Genomic DNA, 19,052 nt, shown 5'->3' with positions numbered 1-19,052 from the left:
CTGATAAGGCATTCTTTCAATTAAAATTCTATGTACTTTATCTCATCTAATTTAATAGGTGCATTTTTTTAAGATAACATAAAGGCCAAAGTGACATTTCTTTATTTATGCTGAAATCTCAGTGCTAGTGACAGTGACGCAGTGACATTACAGATTTCGAAGTATTTTTACATATGGACAGTTATTGCCAATTAAGCATTCTTGAAACTTGCTAAGTTCAATCTTTGGCTCTTACAGAACGCAATGTAGTCAACATTTTCCTGATAAACTGCAAGCTAGGCTTGAGCAGACACTGTCAAAATTCTGATGTCACGGAGCAAACTTCAAGACAGTGTCCCGCCCGCCTTTCATTTTGACATCTTTTCTGACTTCTTGAGCCTTACTCAGGGTAATAGTATTTTCTTGGTATTGTAGAGGAGTAATTGACTAAAAAAGGTTAAATAATGTTTCTATTTAGTGTCCCTCTAAGTTTAGCCGAGTTGCAGACTAGATATTACAATGTCAAATGCAAATGTTCACGTCTGTACCTAAACATTACATGCACTGACCATTCTGTATTAAGTTAAGTACATACTGGGTGTATAGGGAAAGGCTTTAGGCACTTATTAAACACGGCACATCTGAGATTAGTCACTTAAGGGACTTTGATAATCTATCACGAATGTGATCACAATCTTTTGGCTTATGACAAGCCCTTCTCACAACATGACAGACACTCTATCATCATCACTTTTACTGAATTAAAATTTTCACAATATATGCAGACACATTTGTGTGTTCGAACCATATGGGCACATAAAAAAAATATGGGCCATTGTGGTATCTTTTTCAGAAAAGAAAAGAAAAAGAAAGAGCCCTTAATGGGTTAAAATGCAACTTTCTGGGCAAGACATCTATGGCAGCATACCTCCGAATCTCTGTGATAACTAACAGATTTGCTAGTAACCTAAAACATACCAATAAAATTTTTATTAAACGAGATTAGGAGGCAGGTTGCAAGTGCCCAATTGAAGCCAGCCCCACTACATGGAGCATCCCTGTTTACTACAAGTCCGGCAGCTAGCATGATTTCTAAAAAGACACTGTCACTTGATGTGTTTGATTGACTGTTTTCTTAAGGTCACTGATGTATGCGGTCTTATACTGTAATGTTTCAAATTGTGAATTGCCGCATTACCTGCGCACATTAATGTGCCTAGTATGTGTGTCCTTGAAACTGCTGTTATCACCCCATGTCCGAGCATGTCTTCAACTTGCTCGGACATGGAGCATGTTTTCAGCTCTACTTTTTTGAAGTGAACAGCACAAAATAAGGCACAAGATAATAACAAAAACACACGCACCAAGTGCTGAATTACAACTCCCTAGCCATTTGCCCCACCCTACCAACTAGCTCTACTAACTGCCCATACCTTAGCTAGTAGGGTAGTGGTTTTGGCAGCGTAACTGCCCCTGCCAACTAGCTCGGGTTAGGACTTTAGTGCTTTCAGCTCCTTCCTGAACGTTTGTGATGTTATATGCGGGCAGTTGGGAAATTTCTGCATCATGTATAAACAGCAGTTAACTGAGAGCTGCTTTAGTTCTGATTTGTCCACAGCTACTGCTGCACTTTTTATGACTATTGCTACTGAGTAATTGCTTCCCTTCAAGGGTGCAGGCTTGGCCAGCAAAAGTTCAATCGTTTATTCTTTCTGACAGTGTTCTGACTTCTTTACCAATATTACACCATAGTGACATATACACAATATGATTAGCAGAATGCACTGTTGCTGCTGTTACCCTTTTTTGAAGTAGCCACACTTACTCAGCAACAGGTTCATTTGGAAGATCACTGGTCCTGGTGGAATCGCCAAGGCTTGCAGAGTCGCTTACTGTCCCTGACATGTTGCCATTGTCAGCCTCATCTTCATCATCATCCCAGCCACCTCCAGCACGGCCCTTCTTACGGGCTGCAGCAAAGGGCACCAAGCAATCAGTAAACCTCGTAAGTTCAGTTGCATCACTACGCACTATGGCCATTATTTCATCAGTGTACAAGCCATGTGCTGAAAGGGTAGAGTGCCAGTACACACTCTACATTTTCTGTTGTCCTTCTGTCTCTGCACCTCTTTTCATCTTTCTTATGTGCTGGAATATGTCTTTGTCTAAATTCCAACTAGCTTAACTCCCTGCTTTAACCCAATCCATAAGTTGGTTGTGGTCGGACCTGTTGTCCTGGCATTTTATATATCTTCTTATTACTTTTTCACTTCTTACAAACTGATTTTGCCACGGATCTTTCTTAATATTTACTATAGTTACAAAAATTATGACGCACACATGTTCAATAAAACTGACCTAATTTTTAATTTCGATGCATTTATTTTTGTATACACTGTATATGTGTTTATATATGACATAAGTGTGTGTGCATTTTACTCGACTATCTCAGTATTGTATGGTTTGAATTCTATATGAGGTGCATATACTCCCTTCAGGTGCCAACTATTTTTGCCCCTGGTAAATTAGTTTTACCATATTTATGGAGTCTTTGGAATTCGTTAAAAGTGTGCCGCAGCTGAACAGATAAGAATTTTTTTATTCTTCGGTGAGTTTCGTCAAGCTTACAAAATGTGGACTCCGCATGCATATTTTCAACAGCATCATCAGATAGCACAAGCATATCAACTACTACACTTTAAAGGTCTGATCTAGCTACTTGGGAAAATTCTGGCAGGACTCATCTGCAATAACTATCCACGCATGCACATAGCCGAAATGCCGGGTTCCTCTCACACGCTTTCCTTTGGGCATGCTGCGCCTTCTGGCAGTGCCGCTGTGAAGCCCACACATACCCAGTGGCACATAAGGTGACCGAAGTTCGTATCAAAGGGTTTCATTGGAGAGCAGCACGTGGCCTAGTTGGTGCATGGTGGGGTGACATAGGTAACAGGAATCCAACCGGTGCATCAGAATGCCGGAACCTCCTCGCTGGCTCTGTCGGGCATGTATAATCCTCCAGGGCACAAAAATAGGTTCGCAGCGTTAGAAATTTGGCCCATCGTAAGCAAATGGACTTGGGCTGAGATTTCTGGAAAATTTGCACCATCCCGACAGTCGTACTAGGCGTGATTGCATCATCGAGATTCTACTCTATCCAGAAGTGCTTCAAAATGTATGTGACACATTTTAAACGGTATTTTCCAGGGTGGTGCAAATACTTGAATATTACCGAATCAAATTGTATAGTGAGCATGGATATCTACCATTCGATGTTTTTTAATGTGTGATATATTCGGTTTAGAGACCTGCACAGTGGACAGACAGATGGACGGATGGATATGGATGGATGCTATGAGCGTCCCCTTTAAAATGGGATGATAGGCTGAGCCACCATGCTCTTTTTCTTACTTTGCCCAGTGTGTTACGTTCTTTTTTTTTTTCTTCTTCTTTATTTTTTTTTTTTTTGAAGAGACAAAAAATTCCCAGCATCAAGCTTCCTGAACCATTATTAGGAACACTGTTTTTTGTATGCCTCCGCTGTTTGTGGCCTCCCTACTTTCCGCCACCAAACCTCCATCGCCTTTTACTAATCTCTATTGCAGACATGTTTGCTTTCCCCCTGCTATCCCTGAACCCAAGGGCTTCAAGTAGGCCAGCCAAGCCTAAACCGACAGCTAGGTAGATAGCTTCACATTCTAGTAAAACATTTTCCATCGCTTCCCAAGCTTTACTGCAGCAAGCACAAGCTTCTTCTTCTATGGTGTACCTTACTTTATAACTACACATTCTAAGGTGTTCTGATCTCGTTTCAAAAAGTAAAGAGTTTCCCTTTGAGTTATCATAAATTGTTCTTTTCCTGATTTTGTTTTTACCTCTTACATAGTTACTCATAGCAGGTTTCTTTTCCATAGTCGCCATGAAGGAGATTGTCTCAGCCTCTCTGACTTTGAATTGAATTCTGGGGTTTTATTAAGTGCCAACACCAGTGTTTGGTTATGAGGCATGCTGTAGTGGGGAATTCTGGACTAACTTTGACCACCAGGGAATCTTTAACGCGCCCCCAATGTACAGGAGGAGGGCGTTTTTGCATTTAGCCCCCATCGAAATGTGGCTGCCACGGCCGGTATACCATCCTGCAATCTCGTGCTTAGCGGTGCAACAGCGTAGCCGCTAAGCCACTGCGGCGGATCTCTCTGGCTGTGTTTGACATTCTTAGTTGTCATGTTGCTTACTATGCCAGTCGCATACTTGCTAACAAGCTTCCTAGTTATTTTTTTCCACTGTGAGTCAATATTCTTCCTGTACAAATACTTGAACACTGCTATCCATTTACTTTCTTTCATATTCCTCAATCGTTCTTCAAGATAAATTTTACTTCGAGCTTCCCACTTCAAAATTTGTCCAGCCCGTATCACCCTGCACAGCTTCATTTGTAGTCTTTCCATGAGCGCCCAATGCGAGGCATACCACTGATTTTTGGTTGCCGTCAAATCCTGATTGTACCCCTGACTTCAAGCAAACAATCACATTTCCAAATGTAAGTCCTGGAACCATTACACCTTTCCACATACACAGGAGCACCTCATACCTATTGTAACCACATAGTGCTGCTTCATCATGGACATTTCTCTTCCCCTCTGATATTGTTTTTTCCTGTGTTTTGGCATATCTACTGCCTTTGTTTATCCGTACACAGAGGTACTTGTATTCTTTCACTCAAGCTATATCCTGGCTCTGTATTCACACTTTCTGTTCAGTGTTTTCATTGAATACCATAAGACCCGATTTCTCACACTAAATTTCAATCCTAAACTGTCACCTTTCTGTCCACGGATATTAGCTAGACGTTGCAAATTACTTTGCCTGTTAGCAAGCAACACAATGTCATCTACACAAATCAAACCTGAGAGCTGCTGCTCTACTATCATGTCTGTCTGCTGTTTGTTCTAGAGCTCTTGCCATCTTTACCATGCACACCACAAACAACAGCGAAATAAAGGGTGCCCTTGTCTTAGTCCTTTGGCGATACTACACCTTTCTCTTCACTCCTCATCTCTTCCCATTCAATGCAAAAGTATAGTCTAGGTAAATCCCCCTTAAAAGCTGTATACAGTCGTTGCATAAGCCTTTTCCTTCCAGAATATCACACAAAATGTTGCAGTTCACGTTGTCATACACTCTAGTAATGTCTAAAAAAGCCACATGTAACAGTCTCCTGAGTCTCCTTTTTTCTATGGTTATTTCGGTATGCCAGGTAGGAGCAAATAAGTTATGATCCAGACGCCTATGGATTTTGAAGACATTCTGAAGTCCTCCACAATGTGTTGGCGGGCTAGTTGGTGCGGATCCATAAATACGTTGTTTAGCGCAATACAACGGACATGTCGCCTGTCCTGTCGCCTTTCTTGTGTCCGTTGTATTGCGCTAAACAAAGTATCTACTGAAGTTCTCCCAAAATGCCATTACATTCTGCCCATGCTTGCAAATTTAATTTATTGCTAACCTGTATATTACTGATGTAATGGTCAATGGCCCATGAGAGTGAATTCTATCTTCTTTTCCTTTACCTTTATTAATTAAATTCATGCTACATTGGAACCCCGATTATACGACTTTCTTGGGACCGCAAAGAAGTGTCGTAAAATGCGGGCGTCATAAAATCCGAACATAAATTATGCCTATAAAGATACTACTTATTTCGCGCGACAGATTTACGAGAAACTTCAATGCAAACTACTAACATACTCTGCAGGGTTTGGAAACCCAAATTACCAAAAAAGTAAATGCGATAAGTATTAATGCTGCAGTACACGTACTAATCATGCTTTATTCAAATAAACCTTTGCGGCACTCCACTGCCCCCTGCTACAATTCCCACCAGCTGGCGCAAACTTTAAAAAAAAGTTGGTAAGTTTCTTTTGGACGTTGTTTGATCCATGAACCAAGAGCTTTTGCTCGAGTTGGACAACATTCAAAAGGAGGTCCTCTACGGCGTTGCGTGAACAGATGAAGTTCCAGATGCTGTCTACGTGCCGTAGCACCTCGGCGAACATGGTAGGCATAGGCATGGCATCTGTGGCGTTGTTGTTGTTGTCCTCGTCCGATGTCGCAGCGGTGTCAGCACTAAACAAAGCCACCTCAATGGCGTCATCCAGCGACACCTCGCCGCAGATCGAAACGCTGTCGTCGGCCTCCACGTACTCAGCGAAGATTGTGGCAACGTTTAAACCCTTGAAATTGTCGTCGGCGAAGCCTGCATCAGCCTCGAGCAGCATCGAGGTTGTTGCGTCCCCAGCAGAGGGGGCAGTCTCTCACTTAAAGCCACAGTGCTTGAACGAGTTAACAATTGTGCTTCGCGACACTGCATTCCACGAACTGGCAATAAAATGCATGGCATCGAGCACAGTGATCTTTTTTTCCCACTTGCTGCGCTCCATAGCCACCAGCCGACGCTGCACTAACCACTTCCGGTACCCTTGCTTGACGCACTTAATGATGCCGGCATCCAGCGGCTGCAGCCGGCTTGTCCAGTTGGGTGAAAAAAAAAAAACTTTATGTTCCTCAGGCTGGACGCATCGGGTGGGTGGCATGGTGCGTTGTCCACGAAAAGCAATATTTTCCTCACCTTAGCACCCATTTTGTTATCAAGCTGCTGCAAAAAATTGGTGAAGAGCAAAGACGTCATCCACGCTTTTTTGTTGAAATTGTAGCTACACGGCAGCGTCTTCAAGTTCTTAAAGCACCATGGCTTTGCAAACTTTCCAACAACGAGCACGGGCAGCCTTTCGGAAACATCCTCATTAGCACAGAATAGTGCCGTCACACGCTGTTTACTACGCTTGCCACCATGACAGCTGTCACCCTTGAACACAAGGGTTTGCTCGGGCTGCATATGGTAAATAATACCGCTCTCATCGGCATTGAAAACGTCGTGGGGCTTGTATGCAGCAATCATCTTTGGCAGCGACTCCATCCACTCGTTCACCATCGAAACGCCCACGGAAGTGCTTTCTCCGCAGGAGCAGCTGTACACAATCCTGTTTCGTCTTTTAGAGCGATCCGGTCACCCGTTCGATGTCTGAAAGTAGTCGATGCCCAGACGCAATGCCACAAGGTCCGCCTTTTCTTTTAGAATGGCGCCGTCAACTTTGATCGCAGAGCTCCGTGCTTGATGCAGCCACCTGACGAGAACTTTTCTAACTTCTAATGCTGTCCTTCTTTTGCTGCTTTCTGCTGGAACCCAAACTTGTTGGCATCCTGCAATATCACCGCTTTGTTTGTGAGGATCGTCTTAAGCAAAGATTCTGATATCTTAAGGTCCCGGGCAATGCTGGCTTTCGTGGCTCCATGCCGTTTTTCCGCTTCCTCGATAATATTCAGCTTATCACCAAGTGACAGAACTGTCTGCTTTCGGGACATCGTGTGTCGCGTTGCTCCACACAACTCAAAACCTCCTCTGAACGCTGGTCACAAGGATTATGATGAAGAATATGTGCGATAAACCTAGGCCTCTCCACGCTATCTTGTCGCCGATCTGCTGCTGGGAATCTGGAAGGAGAGAAACGCTTCCCCAACACAACGAGAGGCGACACCGCCGAGAAGAGAGGAAGAAAGTGATTGCAGAAAAGAAAAGGCGCTATTTCAGCACAGCGAGCATCGCGGGCGGCTGCTGGTGGGGGAGAGAGAAATGAACGATGAGATGAAGCAGGGAAGAAAGCTGTGCCAGAGCGAACCGGTCGAGCGGTGTCAAGCACTCTGCATGCGGAGAGAAGGAGCAAGGAAAGAGACCCACGGCACTTTTCTTTCGTCCGCCGTTCCGTCCTGCGCTTCGCGAGGGTCGTCGTATAACGCGGGTCAAGCGTAAAATTGCACCGGATAACCGGGGTTTTTAATGCATTCCTTCTATGGGGACTTCGCCGGGACTGCGCTAATCCGTCATAAAATCCGGGTCGTCGCAAAACCGGGGGACGTATATCCGGGGTTCCACTGTACTTTGTTGCCAACTGTCTGATATTCACCTATACTGTAAGTTTTTTTTTCTGCTTTCAACAGACCTTCCTTATTTCTTGGTGCTAGTTCATTAATAAGTCTAGTGGGAACCTCATATGTCTAACCCTGTGGCTGTGCACTTAGGGATTTTTTCTTTGGCTTTTTTTCCAGTTAAAATTTCTCAACACAAGCTCCTTCTCAGTCTGGTACTCGTTCATATTCCTTTTTTTTTTTCCTCAAAAGCTACCTTATCATTGTCTTGAAATAATCTGGATTTTATTTTTCACACATAATTTAATGCTACTTCCCCTTCCAGTTTGTTTCTATCTTTGTTTGGGATATGTTGTTGCATTGTTCCAGACTTCCTGCCTAATAATTAATTTAATGTGGTTCGAAAATATTCTAGGCGCAGCCTTCTTTTCCTCACATATTTCTGACAACCAACGACCAGTGCCACACGTTGCATGCGTCGCGGAGCCCCTCGTGCTCAATGCAGACAAGGCAAGCGTTGCAGACTTTTATGCAAACAAAGCAATGAGCGCACCGCGATCAGACCGCCCCGGCTGGCACGATAGCAGACTCAGGCAGCAACCATCATTTGTTGGTTTACATCACAAAAAAGTAGAAGGCAGAGAAAGCTTGACATGAGCCATGCTTTTTTTTTTAAGCACATGTCAGAGGAGACCGACTGATGCCAGATCTCCATCTCCGGCTGCAGTGGTGGCACACACGTCATGTAAAGCAAATGAAATGTACAGTTATGGTTCACAAAGGATGAGAGCTGTCTCTACCAATTCAAAACGACTCCATAGGTGGCTTGCGGTGAAGCCCACTTCCAGTTTTCTGCCTGGAGTTTCCCACCTATTGCTGAAAAAGTTCCCGCAAAATATTTTTTTTTTACTTTCAATGATTATGCTTACTCTCATTGTGTTTGCGCATTTAGATAATAAAAAAACATTTCTTTTTTTTTTTCATGTATTTATATGTACCATCAATAGAGGGTTGGTGCACTCAAACTATCCTAAGTATATCTTGCCGACATGCAGAACATCAACACTCGTCCAGGGTACAACTTTTTTGCTGTTCATAGGAGGTTCCTCTGACAGTCTTGGAACTCAGGCCCTCCTACTGTTTTATTGTACCGCTAATGGACTCCAAAATTCAAACCTGACTGATTGATTAAGTGATTGATTGACTGATCAGATTTCACGTTGTAAATCAACGTATGAGATAGGAGAGTTGTTGCAGTGTGGAGCTCTTAGTGTAGACAAATACATGAGCACTTTCACACTCAAACCCCATCAGAATGTGGTCGCTGTGGCCAAGACATGGAGCTAGACAGACAGTAATGCAAACTCACCTGATCAGGTTAATGTCCAGCTGATTCGAGCTTTGTGGAGCAGCACATAGGTGGCAATGACGTCTAGTACTACCCCTAGAAATAGTACCTCTATCCTTACAGTACTACCCTTAATGACAATCGCGCAGTGCAGTGCCCCTTTTCCAATGCCAACAGTATTGCAAGCTCTTGGCACAACGATGGACCCCTTGTGCTTTCTACCTGCTGCGGGTAACAAGCTGACATGCACTGATGATACGCAAGTTATATGATCGCTGCCAAGTGTTACAATTTACCGAAGACTGACTGGCCAATAGGCACCATTTGTTCTTACACACTAACTGTTTTTTCTTTTGTTTTTTTTGTTTGTTTGTTTGTTTTGCTTTTTTTTTTTCTACCCTGTATGCATGGAAATGAGCACGTTTAGCAATAACAACTGATGGAGAAAGAAATGGGAGAGAGGACGCTACAAAGGTGTGAAAAGGAGAGGAGGTAAACCGCATCAGCGATCACTATGAAAGTTAGGTGCAGTGCATCACCAGAACCTAGGTTGCATGCACCCAATGCATTGTGCACAATATGGGCAAGTCGGCACACCTGACTCCATAGTTCAAGATTCAATCCCATGGACGGAACTGCATTCTCCTCGCTACAGCAGAATGCCACAACTGCTGTGCCAATGGAACAGATCATAGGAGTACAATTTGATTCGTAAGTTCCTGCTTTCCAATACACATTTACCTTTCTGTGGTTTTGCTGTAATTTTCACAGCCTGCTGTGGAATGCTAGTAGTTTTTCCGGATGTCGAAGCCGGGGACTGAACTGTCACTGGCTGAAACTTGGGCAGGCCTTCGGTAAGCAGGTCACTCGCAGCCTTGTCGGCCGGCTTCCCTGCAATCTTGTCCACGACCCTCGCAATCCCGTCAGTCACTTGTTCAGCCAACGTCTCTGCAGAAGTGGTAGTACGTCTTGTTAGAATGCGCACCCTACACTGCCCTGCCATCTGGCACGGCGATCAAAGTGATATCTTTTCTACTGTAGTTCTTGACTCAATCAATCGGTCAGTACAATCACAATAAAAAAAAGTACCCCAAAAAACAGACATTTCACTGCAGTACAGTCAAACCAGGCATTTACAACATGCCTTTTCACTAGATGTGATATTGCAATACTCCGTGACTACATTTATGCCACATTTAGAACCACTTCCAGATAATAAGGCAACTGATCTAACTTCCACTAAGCTTTGATGTCAAGTTTCACCTTAAACTTGTAAAGCTACTTGAGCGAAGCAAGCTGACAAGTGCTTCAATCTATTTCATTAAATTAGGAGGCTAAACGAAAGTGCTTGTTCCCCGAAGTGGGAATTAAATATAAATTATGGGGTTTGTTGTACCAAAATTATACATTAGATTATGATAAGTGCCATAGTGGATGATTCAGGATTACTTTCGGCCTCCTCAGATTTTTCAGCATATGCCAAAACATACACCGGGCAAAGCCAAAACCAACGGCAGCAAGTTCTGTTTTGTGTCCACTTTCATTTTCCTTTTCCTTTCTGCAATGCAACTTAAGAAGGGCAGCTAGTTTTCCCTACATTTTCCTTTGCTTCACTGTCTGTTGCCTTCATCAGGTTTCTGGGCTGACCTACAGATCAGTAAATATTTGTTTTTTTCTTGATATTTTGCACAGTTATCTAATAAGGATGCTTTATCGTTACATAACCTGTGGTTTTGTTACTGCAGTACGGTGTCCTATTCAGCCACTTTGTCACTGCATATTCATGCTTCAGTTCAAGGATTCATGCGTCAACTTTATTTTAAAATTATTCTGCTTCCTTGGTGGACCTTAATGTATTTGCATTGTTTAAGCGATGTGTTCTTTTTCTTTTCAAGACAAGAGGAAATATTCAGTCATGCATGCACTTGGAAAAAGGTCAAACAACAAGCCCAACTCGTTCAGCGCTGTTTTGCTTCTCATGTAGCCCTCAAGACAATTTGTGTTCATTTTCTGCTCTGTGATTGTTGTAACACACCAGATTATGCAAGGTACCTGTTGAAGACTGAAGTTGTGAACAAATACTTCTTCTTTTTGTTATTTTGTTGTCAGCTGTCTGCTTGAACTTTGTGGAAAGAGTGAATGCTTGAAGTACTGCTCAAAAAAAAAGTGTGGTGATTCAGAGATTGAGCTGAACTTCTTTGAGTGAGAGCGATCTTGTGATATTGTGATACAGTTTGTTGTGTTGAAGTGTGTAAATAAGAACATAAGCAGTAGAACCAACCTGTGTGCAGTGAAGTCCACTATTACGGTAAAAAAAATTATTTCTAATAAATTTCGGCTTTCTGAGACAAACTTTTAACTTGGTCTTGCTTTGGGTTATCAACAGAATGGTTTGTGTACAAAACGAAATTCCATCCTTTTTACAAGCATCTTCTTTCTTTTTTCTTTTTTCATCCTTAAAGGGTTAAGGAAGGCATAGTAAAATATTTCGGTGGCAACAAAATTTTATTGTAAGATCGTTTGTAAATTTCTTTGTAAAAAACGGAATTGCGGTGTCTTGCCTTCGGGCTGCTTTAATAAAATCTTGCTGCCACCGAATAAAAGAAAGCTTTGCGAATCAGGTAACAAGACTAGCTTCAGTGGGATTCCTGGAACACATTATAGTCAGAGCGGCCAAAAAGGTAATAAAAATAGTAAAGGGAGTCCAACCCACAGATTCAAGGAACAGGCTTAGCACGAACAAAAAGTGCCTTGCAGTGGTACCTTACGTCCATTATTTTTCTCATGGGCTAAAGAATGTTGCCAGCCGGTATGGCGTTGAAGTGGTTTTCAGTGCTCCTAACAAGGTGCAAAAACTGTGCCAAGCTATTTCCAATAAGTTTGACAATAGGGTAAAAAAATGCAGCTGTGGTCTAAAAGAAGATCAAAAATTCACAAAATGCAGAATAGGTGTTGTGTACCGGCTTCTGCTAACCTGTGGCAACACGTACTGTACATAGGACAAACCGGTCGGTGCATAAACACCCGTCTAAAAGAACATGAACGTTCCCTCGGTAAAGAAAACTATTCGCACTTGTCAAGCCACTGTAATCTGTCATTGTGGTCCGGTATTTTCTGACACTGACACGTTGTTTTCAGATAAAAACAAACTAACACGTGAAATCACAGAAGCGTTTCATATCAAAAAGTGCGCTGAAAAATGCATAAGCCAACCATCGGTCGCAATCACTGAAAATGAATTTGCTTCTTTAAATACTGGATGAACCTTCTTAATCTGTTTTTAATCCGTTTCTGTTTTAGTGACCACTCTTGTTGCACATGCTCAGCACTGATAGCTGGGGTATTCATGTTCGGTATCTTTCAGAAAATAAAACAGTTGTGAGTAAGCGCTCGTGTGTTCCCCTTCACTGTGTCCTTGTCAATTGTGCACGCTGAATATTTTACTGTGAATTCGTACAAACTCGCCAAACTATCAGTTCTGCTGCAGTTAAGGAACGTTTAATTGTCGGGAGCAGCAGCAGACTATTTTACAGCCGCATCGCATGAAGGTCTCTTTAGACATGTATTCTAGGCATGAAATGACTGGCATCCCCATTTGTACCCATCTTGCATCAGATGGCTTCATGCTATGCCTGCAAATTTTCTTCTGTTTCATCACACAACCTCATCCTCAGCTGACCTATACCGTGTTTCCCTTCTCTTGGCATGCCATTCTGTCGCTCCAGCAGGCTTCACTTATCTGTCCTGCGCATCTCCTTTAGGTGCCGATTAATTGTGTCCATAGAAATTTAGTTCCACCCGATTTTCTCCACCTTCATACGCAGGAAAAGCGTACAGCTGCAGAACAGATCAAGAATTTTTAGTCCTTCAGTGGATTTTGTCAACTTTACGCAATGTGGGCTCCATGCGAGAACATTTTACAGGAACATCAGATATGAGAATGCCAGTCGTTTCGTGTCTAGAATACTTGGCAGACTCCCATCCAGCTAGTTGAGGTACATCCTGAATGGAAAACATTGTGAAAAACAACGAAAGGAGTGACCCTGCTACACGATGACATATCGACACTGACAGCAAACCCATAGCCCTCTACGTCCAACTTGTTTTGCTAAGACACCTCACACATGCTATTCAAACTTGCAGCAAAGGTTCAATCACAAGTGTTTCAACATGGCAACACACGATCTACTAAACCTTAAACTCGATCAGCTTAACATTGATCCTTTAGTATTAGCCTGGATTAAGGACTTCCTCTCCAATCGAACTCAGTACGTAACTGCCAATAACGCTTCCTCTGCTTTTTCATCAGTTACATCAGGGGTCCCGCAGGGATCCGTCCTCGGGCCTCTGCTCTTTCTAATTTATATTAACGATCTCCCTGATTGCGTGAAATCGTCTTCAATTAACCTATTTGCTTATGACTGCGTAATATATCATAGGATTAGTGACCCCGCCGATTCCACTAAACTACAAGAAGACCTTAACAATTTATCTAAATGGTGCAATGCGTGCAACATGAAACTAAACGTAAATAAATGTAAATATATGCGCATATCACGCCGCTCTAACAATACTGACACACGCATGTACTTTCTGAATAGCGCTCCTCTCAGTCAAGTTAATTTTTACAAGTATCTCAGCCTTTACATCACTCACGATCTATCATGGCACAATCATGTTGAATTTATAACTTCTAACGCTAATCGCACGCTAGGCTACCTACGCAGAAACTTTTACGCCGTTCCTGTATCTTTAAAACTGACGCTTTACAAAACACTCGTTCGATCAAAATTAGAGTATGCCTCGGCCATCTGGGATCCCCCTCAAATATCACTAACCCTCTCCCTCGAAGCCATTCAGAACCGCGCGTGCCGCTTTATTCTATCTAATTACTCTCGTCATGCTAGCGTAACACTCATGAAGCAAACCCTTAACATACCGGAACTTTCAGTACGTCGTGCATACAGTCGCCTCTGCCTTTTCCACAAGATTTACCAAAACCCGGTATTAAAAGCAAAACTTCTTACTCGTCCTTCCTACTTTTCATCCCGCAGCGATCACCTTCATAAAGTTTTCGTGCCATCTTGTCGCACGAACGCGTACTATTACTCTTTTTTACCTCGCACCTGCAATGACTGGAACCACCTCCCCGCATCGGTCGCTACTATTATAGACTCATCGGGGTTCAAGACTGCTGTTCTCCATGCTATCTAACAAATGTTTTATTCATTCATCTGCATTTTTTTTTTCTATGTATATGTACCACTCCTTTCTGTAGCGCCTACGGGCCTTGAAAGTATTTAAAATAAATAAATAAATAAATAAATGTGTGTGACCATTTTAATTATCATTACTTATTCAGTGCTTCTGGCCTTGGAGCACCATCTTGGCGTGTACAAGTACACACGAAGCATTTCAAAGGGCTATATGGCCTGCCCAAAGTCACTTTTCTTTCTCTTAAGGTGGCCCTGAAACAATTCCCTAACTAATCATAAAATGGCCTCAATATGAAAGTATGTTGTCCCACGAACCTCATGGTGCAAAAATTTTTCATGTCGTGGCAATGAAACAGCACATTGCGGCACCCATAGCAGCCGCGGTAGACTACGCTACTAAGCGCACCACTGTCGTCTAGGAGGCCACGTGTGGCACACACAGCTACGCGCAGCGCAAAGATGAAAATATCTTTGTCTTTTTGAGATTACAGACTCATATATTTTTCATTTATTTAACTCAAAATTAGCCATTATGCATTACTGAGAATGTTCTCACAATCACGAAATCGGCCAATGCATTGGTGAACCAGGTGCTTCCGATGCAAGAGCAAGCAACAATTCATTGCTTTTGAGAGGAGATTGTAAATTCCCTGCTACATGCAGTGCGATGATATTTGGCTACCATGTTCATGGGAGTCTTGTTAAGAGATTGACAGTGTTTTCTTTTTCTTTACTATGTTTAAAAAGTGTTTCAGGGCCCCTTTAAACTCAGCTAGAATATCATCTGCCTGTGTTTGCTGTCTAATTCATACTGCTGTCTTCCTGTCTCTTGATGTTATGCCTATCATTTTATCTTCAATCGCTCACAGCGTAATCCTTGGGTTCCCGTAAAGTTTCTTTGTTGACCTCCTAGTTCCAGCCACATAAATTATTATTGACAGAATGCACTGATCAGTGATTATATGGCAGTTTGTTACGCAGTCAAAAAGTGTTGAATATGGGAACATCAAAAATCTCACAAAATTCTCTTTTGGCTATTACTAAAACATAAAATATTTTATGGAAATATTGGCATCACTGAGCAACTATATTTAACACATACGTATTTGCATGCCCCAAAAAAGAGATTACAGAAAAAAAGAAGCGAAGTCTTAGAATTTCTCTCACACACATCAATTTTCTTCCCTCGAGCTTAAAAGCCCAAGTGAATGGAATAAGCTGCCTGAATTCATCATTCTTGCTTTCTAAACACTTGCCCAGCCAAGCTTACATGTCATCTACTATAGAAGTAACAGCAGGCAGTTATAAAATGTTCTTTAAAAATGATTTTCTTTATGTTTCTGCTTTTTTCTATTTTGGTGATGCCAGTGTTTCATGACACTTTTGTGTACTAAAGTACTACAGACATTTCCCACCTAGTCACTGTTTCTGCGCTCTCATCAAAAGAATCAGGTACTCTCTAGTATGAGTAGCATGTACAGCGTACAGCACAGTAGTAACTGTATCATGTACTCTTTAGTTTAATGCCTTATGGGCAGGCAGCTGTACCAAGAAATAGCAGATAAAAATTTGAAGACAGAGGCTAGTCGTGTCTTACTGTGTAAAATTCTAAATATAGAATATAAGCATGGCAGTCTGAAGCTAGGCTAATTTATTTACATTCAACGCAGCAAGCGGTGCAGACGACATGTCTGTGTTGTGTGTATATTTCTTGTACCGCCATCTGTGATGTCTGCTACGTAGGTCAGGTGTGTTAGCCCCAAGAGTTCCTTTGGTCAATGAAACAGCGGCTAAGGAGCAGTGAGCACGTTTTGTTAAAAAGCTAGTAATGCTAATTACTGAACAAGAATGCATAGTGCTGCAGGACATACTTGGACCGACTGGCGCATTTCCAAATCCCTGGTATTTTCCAGTTGTAGCCACTGAAGCCCCGAGACCGGAATATGACCGGGTTTCTGCAAAGCAACGAATGGGCCCAGTTAGAGAAAATACAGATGCATGATCAACTAACCGTTCTATTTAAGCTGCAAGACATACAGAGAGCTGGTGCTACTGGATGCCAACTGCCACCTACATGTTGACTAACCACTGCTGAAACTGTCACTAAACTAAAGCTTTCATAAAGATAATTTCATAGAGTGCACAGGTTACATTAGAATTGAATTAGGCATGTTTATTTACAATCTCAAAACCGTCACAATAGCTTTCGCTTTCACTGTCTTAAATAGACCCTTACCAGGCCACATAACAAATCTTGGTTATATGCTGCAATTCAACTGAAAAGTAGTTTAAACGAAAAACTACAAAGAAGCATCGACTTTACTACTTTTAGTGTTGTTCAAATATCAGCTGATCAACCAAAATGGTAAATTCTAGTTCATATCTTTCACATTCCAAAATTTTTGCATTTTGCTACCTTTACTTATTGTGAGATCCTCACAGATTCTTATAGTCTGCAGAGGACAAGCTCTCGCACCACACATTAAAAATGGCCCGTTTAAATGCATGGTGATCAAGGTTGCAGGCAACGATGGCAGGGGTACAATTTTAACGCAATAGCGTTACGGGCCACGTGTCGCATAAAACATGGTGTTGGCGTCTTGGTGTTGGCATCGCCTGGTGTTGGCGTCTTGCGTCAGATGCCGTTTAGCGAAAAATCATTCTGAACCCCAGCCACGCAGGCCCTCTGCATGGCACAGAGGCGTTACTGAAATAATTGAATTCCTCAAAGTAAGATGAGTCAGAAAAATCATAAAGTACAACCTAAACACAACTTACAGACATGATAGCATCAGATTGTAATTTGAATGTACCAGAAAATTTCTCCACATTTCTCCCCATTTAAGTCCAAAATGAGGCAACACAGGAACCTACCTACCTATCGCAAAGTGCCTGTAATGAGGCAAATAATGCTTTGTATTAAAACCCAGCAACCTTCCCCAAATCTTTCCTCGGCTTAGTTGGCTGTTGGCTTGATTTGGTCACTACCAACAATAAATCGAGCAAGCAGGTTCCCTTTAGTCCTCTGTATAAGTGCAAAAAACTGACACATACACGAAGGAAATATCAACAGTAGACTAGAACACTTGTGTTTCTTTACTTTTTCACTTGGCTTCGTTGCATAGTCACAGATAACCACGTCGCCCAATGACAGGTTCTTCAGAAGCAATTGCTATCATCTGTGCATGCGGTAAACAAAGAACGAAAGACACAGATTTATTAAGTTAAATCAAGTTATATTATGGTGTTAAACAACCCAAAGCAAGGTACAGGCTATGAGGGACACCACAGCAGGGAGCCTTGCCGTTCTGGCCTTGTGATTGAGTGTCAGCCTCAGCTGCGGGTGGACATGGGTTCAAAACCACCCTGCCGCCGGTTGCCCACCAGTTATTCAAATGGCCACAAGCGTACCCCAGCCTGACACTTCGCTTTCTTTAGGAGTGAACTGTCCTGAGGAAGGAGCACATACCACACAAATCCTGTTGAACCCCATGGGCACAACAAAACCTTGTAAGAGTATGGTCTGGGCTGCTTCCATGGCAGCAATTTCGCCTGTGGCCTCCCCAAGCAACCTTTAGGTGAGGACATTCACTGGTTCGGAACTCACCCCTTTCCAAGCTTTGAAGTCCCGTAATGGCTGAGCACCTGGCTGGGAGAGCACTTGCACCCACTTTACTGGTAGGTACCCGGCAGCAGCCCCGACCCAATTTTCAGAATTATGTCGTGCCCACAACATTGAACCGGATTTGCATGACATGGACTCCTTTCTCAGAACTGTTCACCCTCAAAGAAAGCCAAATGTTGGGCCAGGGGAGGCTCTGTCCCTATATGGGCAACTAGTGGCTGATCGGCAGCAGCATGTTTTTGAACCAGTGTCCTCCCACTGCCAAGTCAGACGCTCAACCCCGAGGCCCTGGCTCTGAATTAATTTTGACCAGCTGGGGTTCTCTAACACGCACCTAAATTTAAACACTTAAGGCCTTGTGCATTTTGCTCCCGTTGGAATGCAGCCAACACAGCTGGGAGGTGAACACATGACCTTGTGCTCGGCTGCAGATCACCACAGCCGCTGAGCCAATGCGGTGGGTCCACAGCATTGCTAACGCTGGTGATGTTGGCATTGTCTGGAGAGTGATTCCCTCACCTTGCTGAACAGGGGGAAGCTGTCCGGCACTCTGGTGGCTCACAGCGCCATCATCATGAACTGCATGGAGCAGGTCCTGTCAAGTGAGGAAGGCAAAGAAACACACTGAGAAACGAGGACTACTTCAATGCAAAGTAGGGGCAATGGGAGAACCACTCCGAACTCAAAGGCCAGTGAGCAGTATACCCCTCCCTCCTTCGCTACCCTGTCCACAGGCCCTCTTTGCCACAGGCTTCTCCAAAACAAATGAGAACAACAGCTCAGTATCAAACTTCATGTTGGCTCTCTTTTCTTGTTTGAAAACACAATTACCTCCTACTTGGCAAGACCCCATGGTCTTCGGTTACACGCTGTTGCCACCGCATGGGCAGTGTGAAACACG

At 42.9% G+C, this 19,052-nt stretch overlaps 1 protein-coding gene across 2 annotated transcripts in view; it reads right to left on the bottom strand.

Moving 5' to 3' along the window:
- The window catches only part of LOC142590405 (AP-4 complex accessory subunit Tepsin-like), a 56,728-nt gene that overhangs the window by 9,923 nt on the left and 27,753 nt on the right, over positions 1-19,052 (bottom strand). For both annotated transcript variants that reach the window (XM_075702488.1, XM_075702489.1), the window contains exons 6-9: positions 18,671-18,746; positions 16,398-16,481; positions 10,052-10,258; positions 1,805-1,949 (exon numbers count right to left, since the gene is read on the bottom strand). In XM_075702488.1, the coding sequence (XP_075558603.1) occupies positions 1,805-1,949; positions 10,052-10,258; positions 16,398-16,481; positions 18,671-18,746 (512 nt within the window). The remainder of the gene's footprint in view (positions 1-1,804; positions 1,950-10,051; positions 10,259-16,397; positions 16,482-18,670; positions 18,747-19,052) is intronic.

This window comes from Dermacentor variabilis, chromosome 8, assembly GCF_050947875.1.
Source record: "Dermacentor variabilis isolate Ectoservices chromosome 8, ASM5094787v1, whole genome shotgun sequence".
Classification (NCBI taxonomy): Eukaryota; Metazoa; Arthropoda; class Arachnida; order Ixodida; family Ixodidae; genus Dermacentor; species Dermacentor variabilis.
This window is presented reverse-complemented; position numbering and strand designations above follow the sequence as displayed.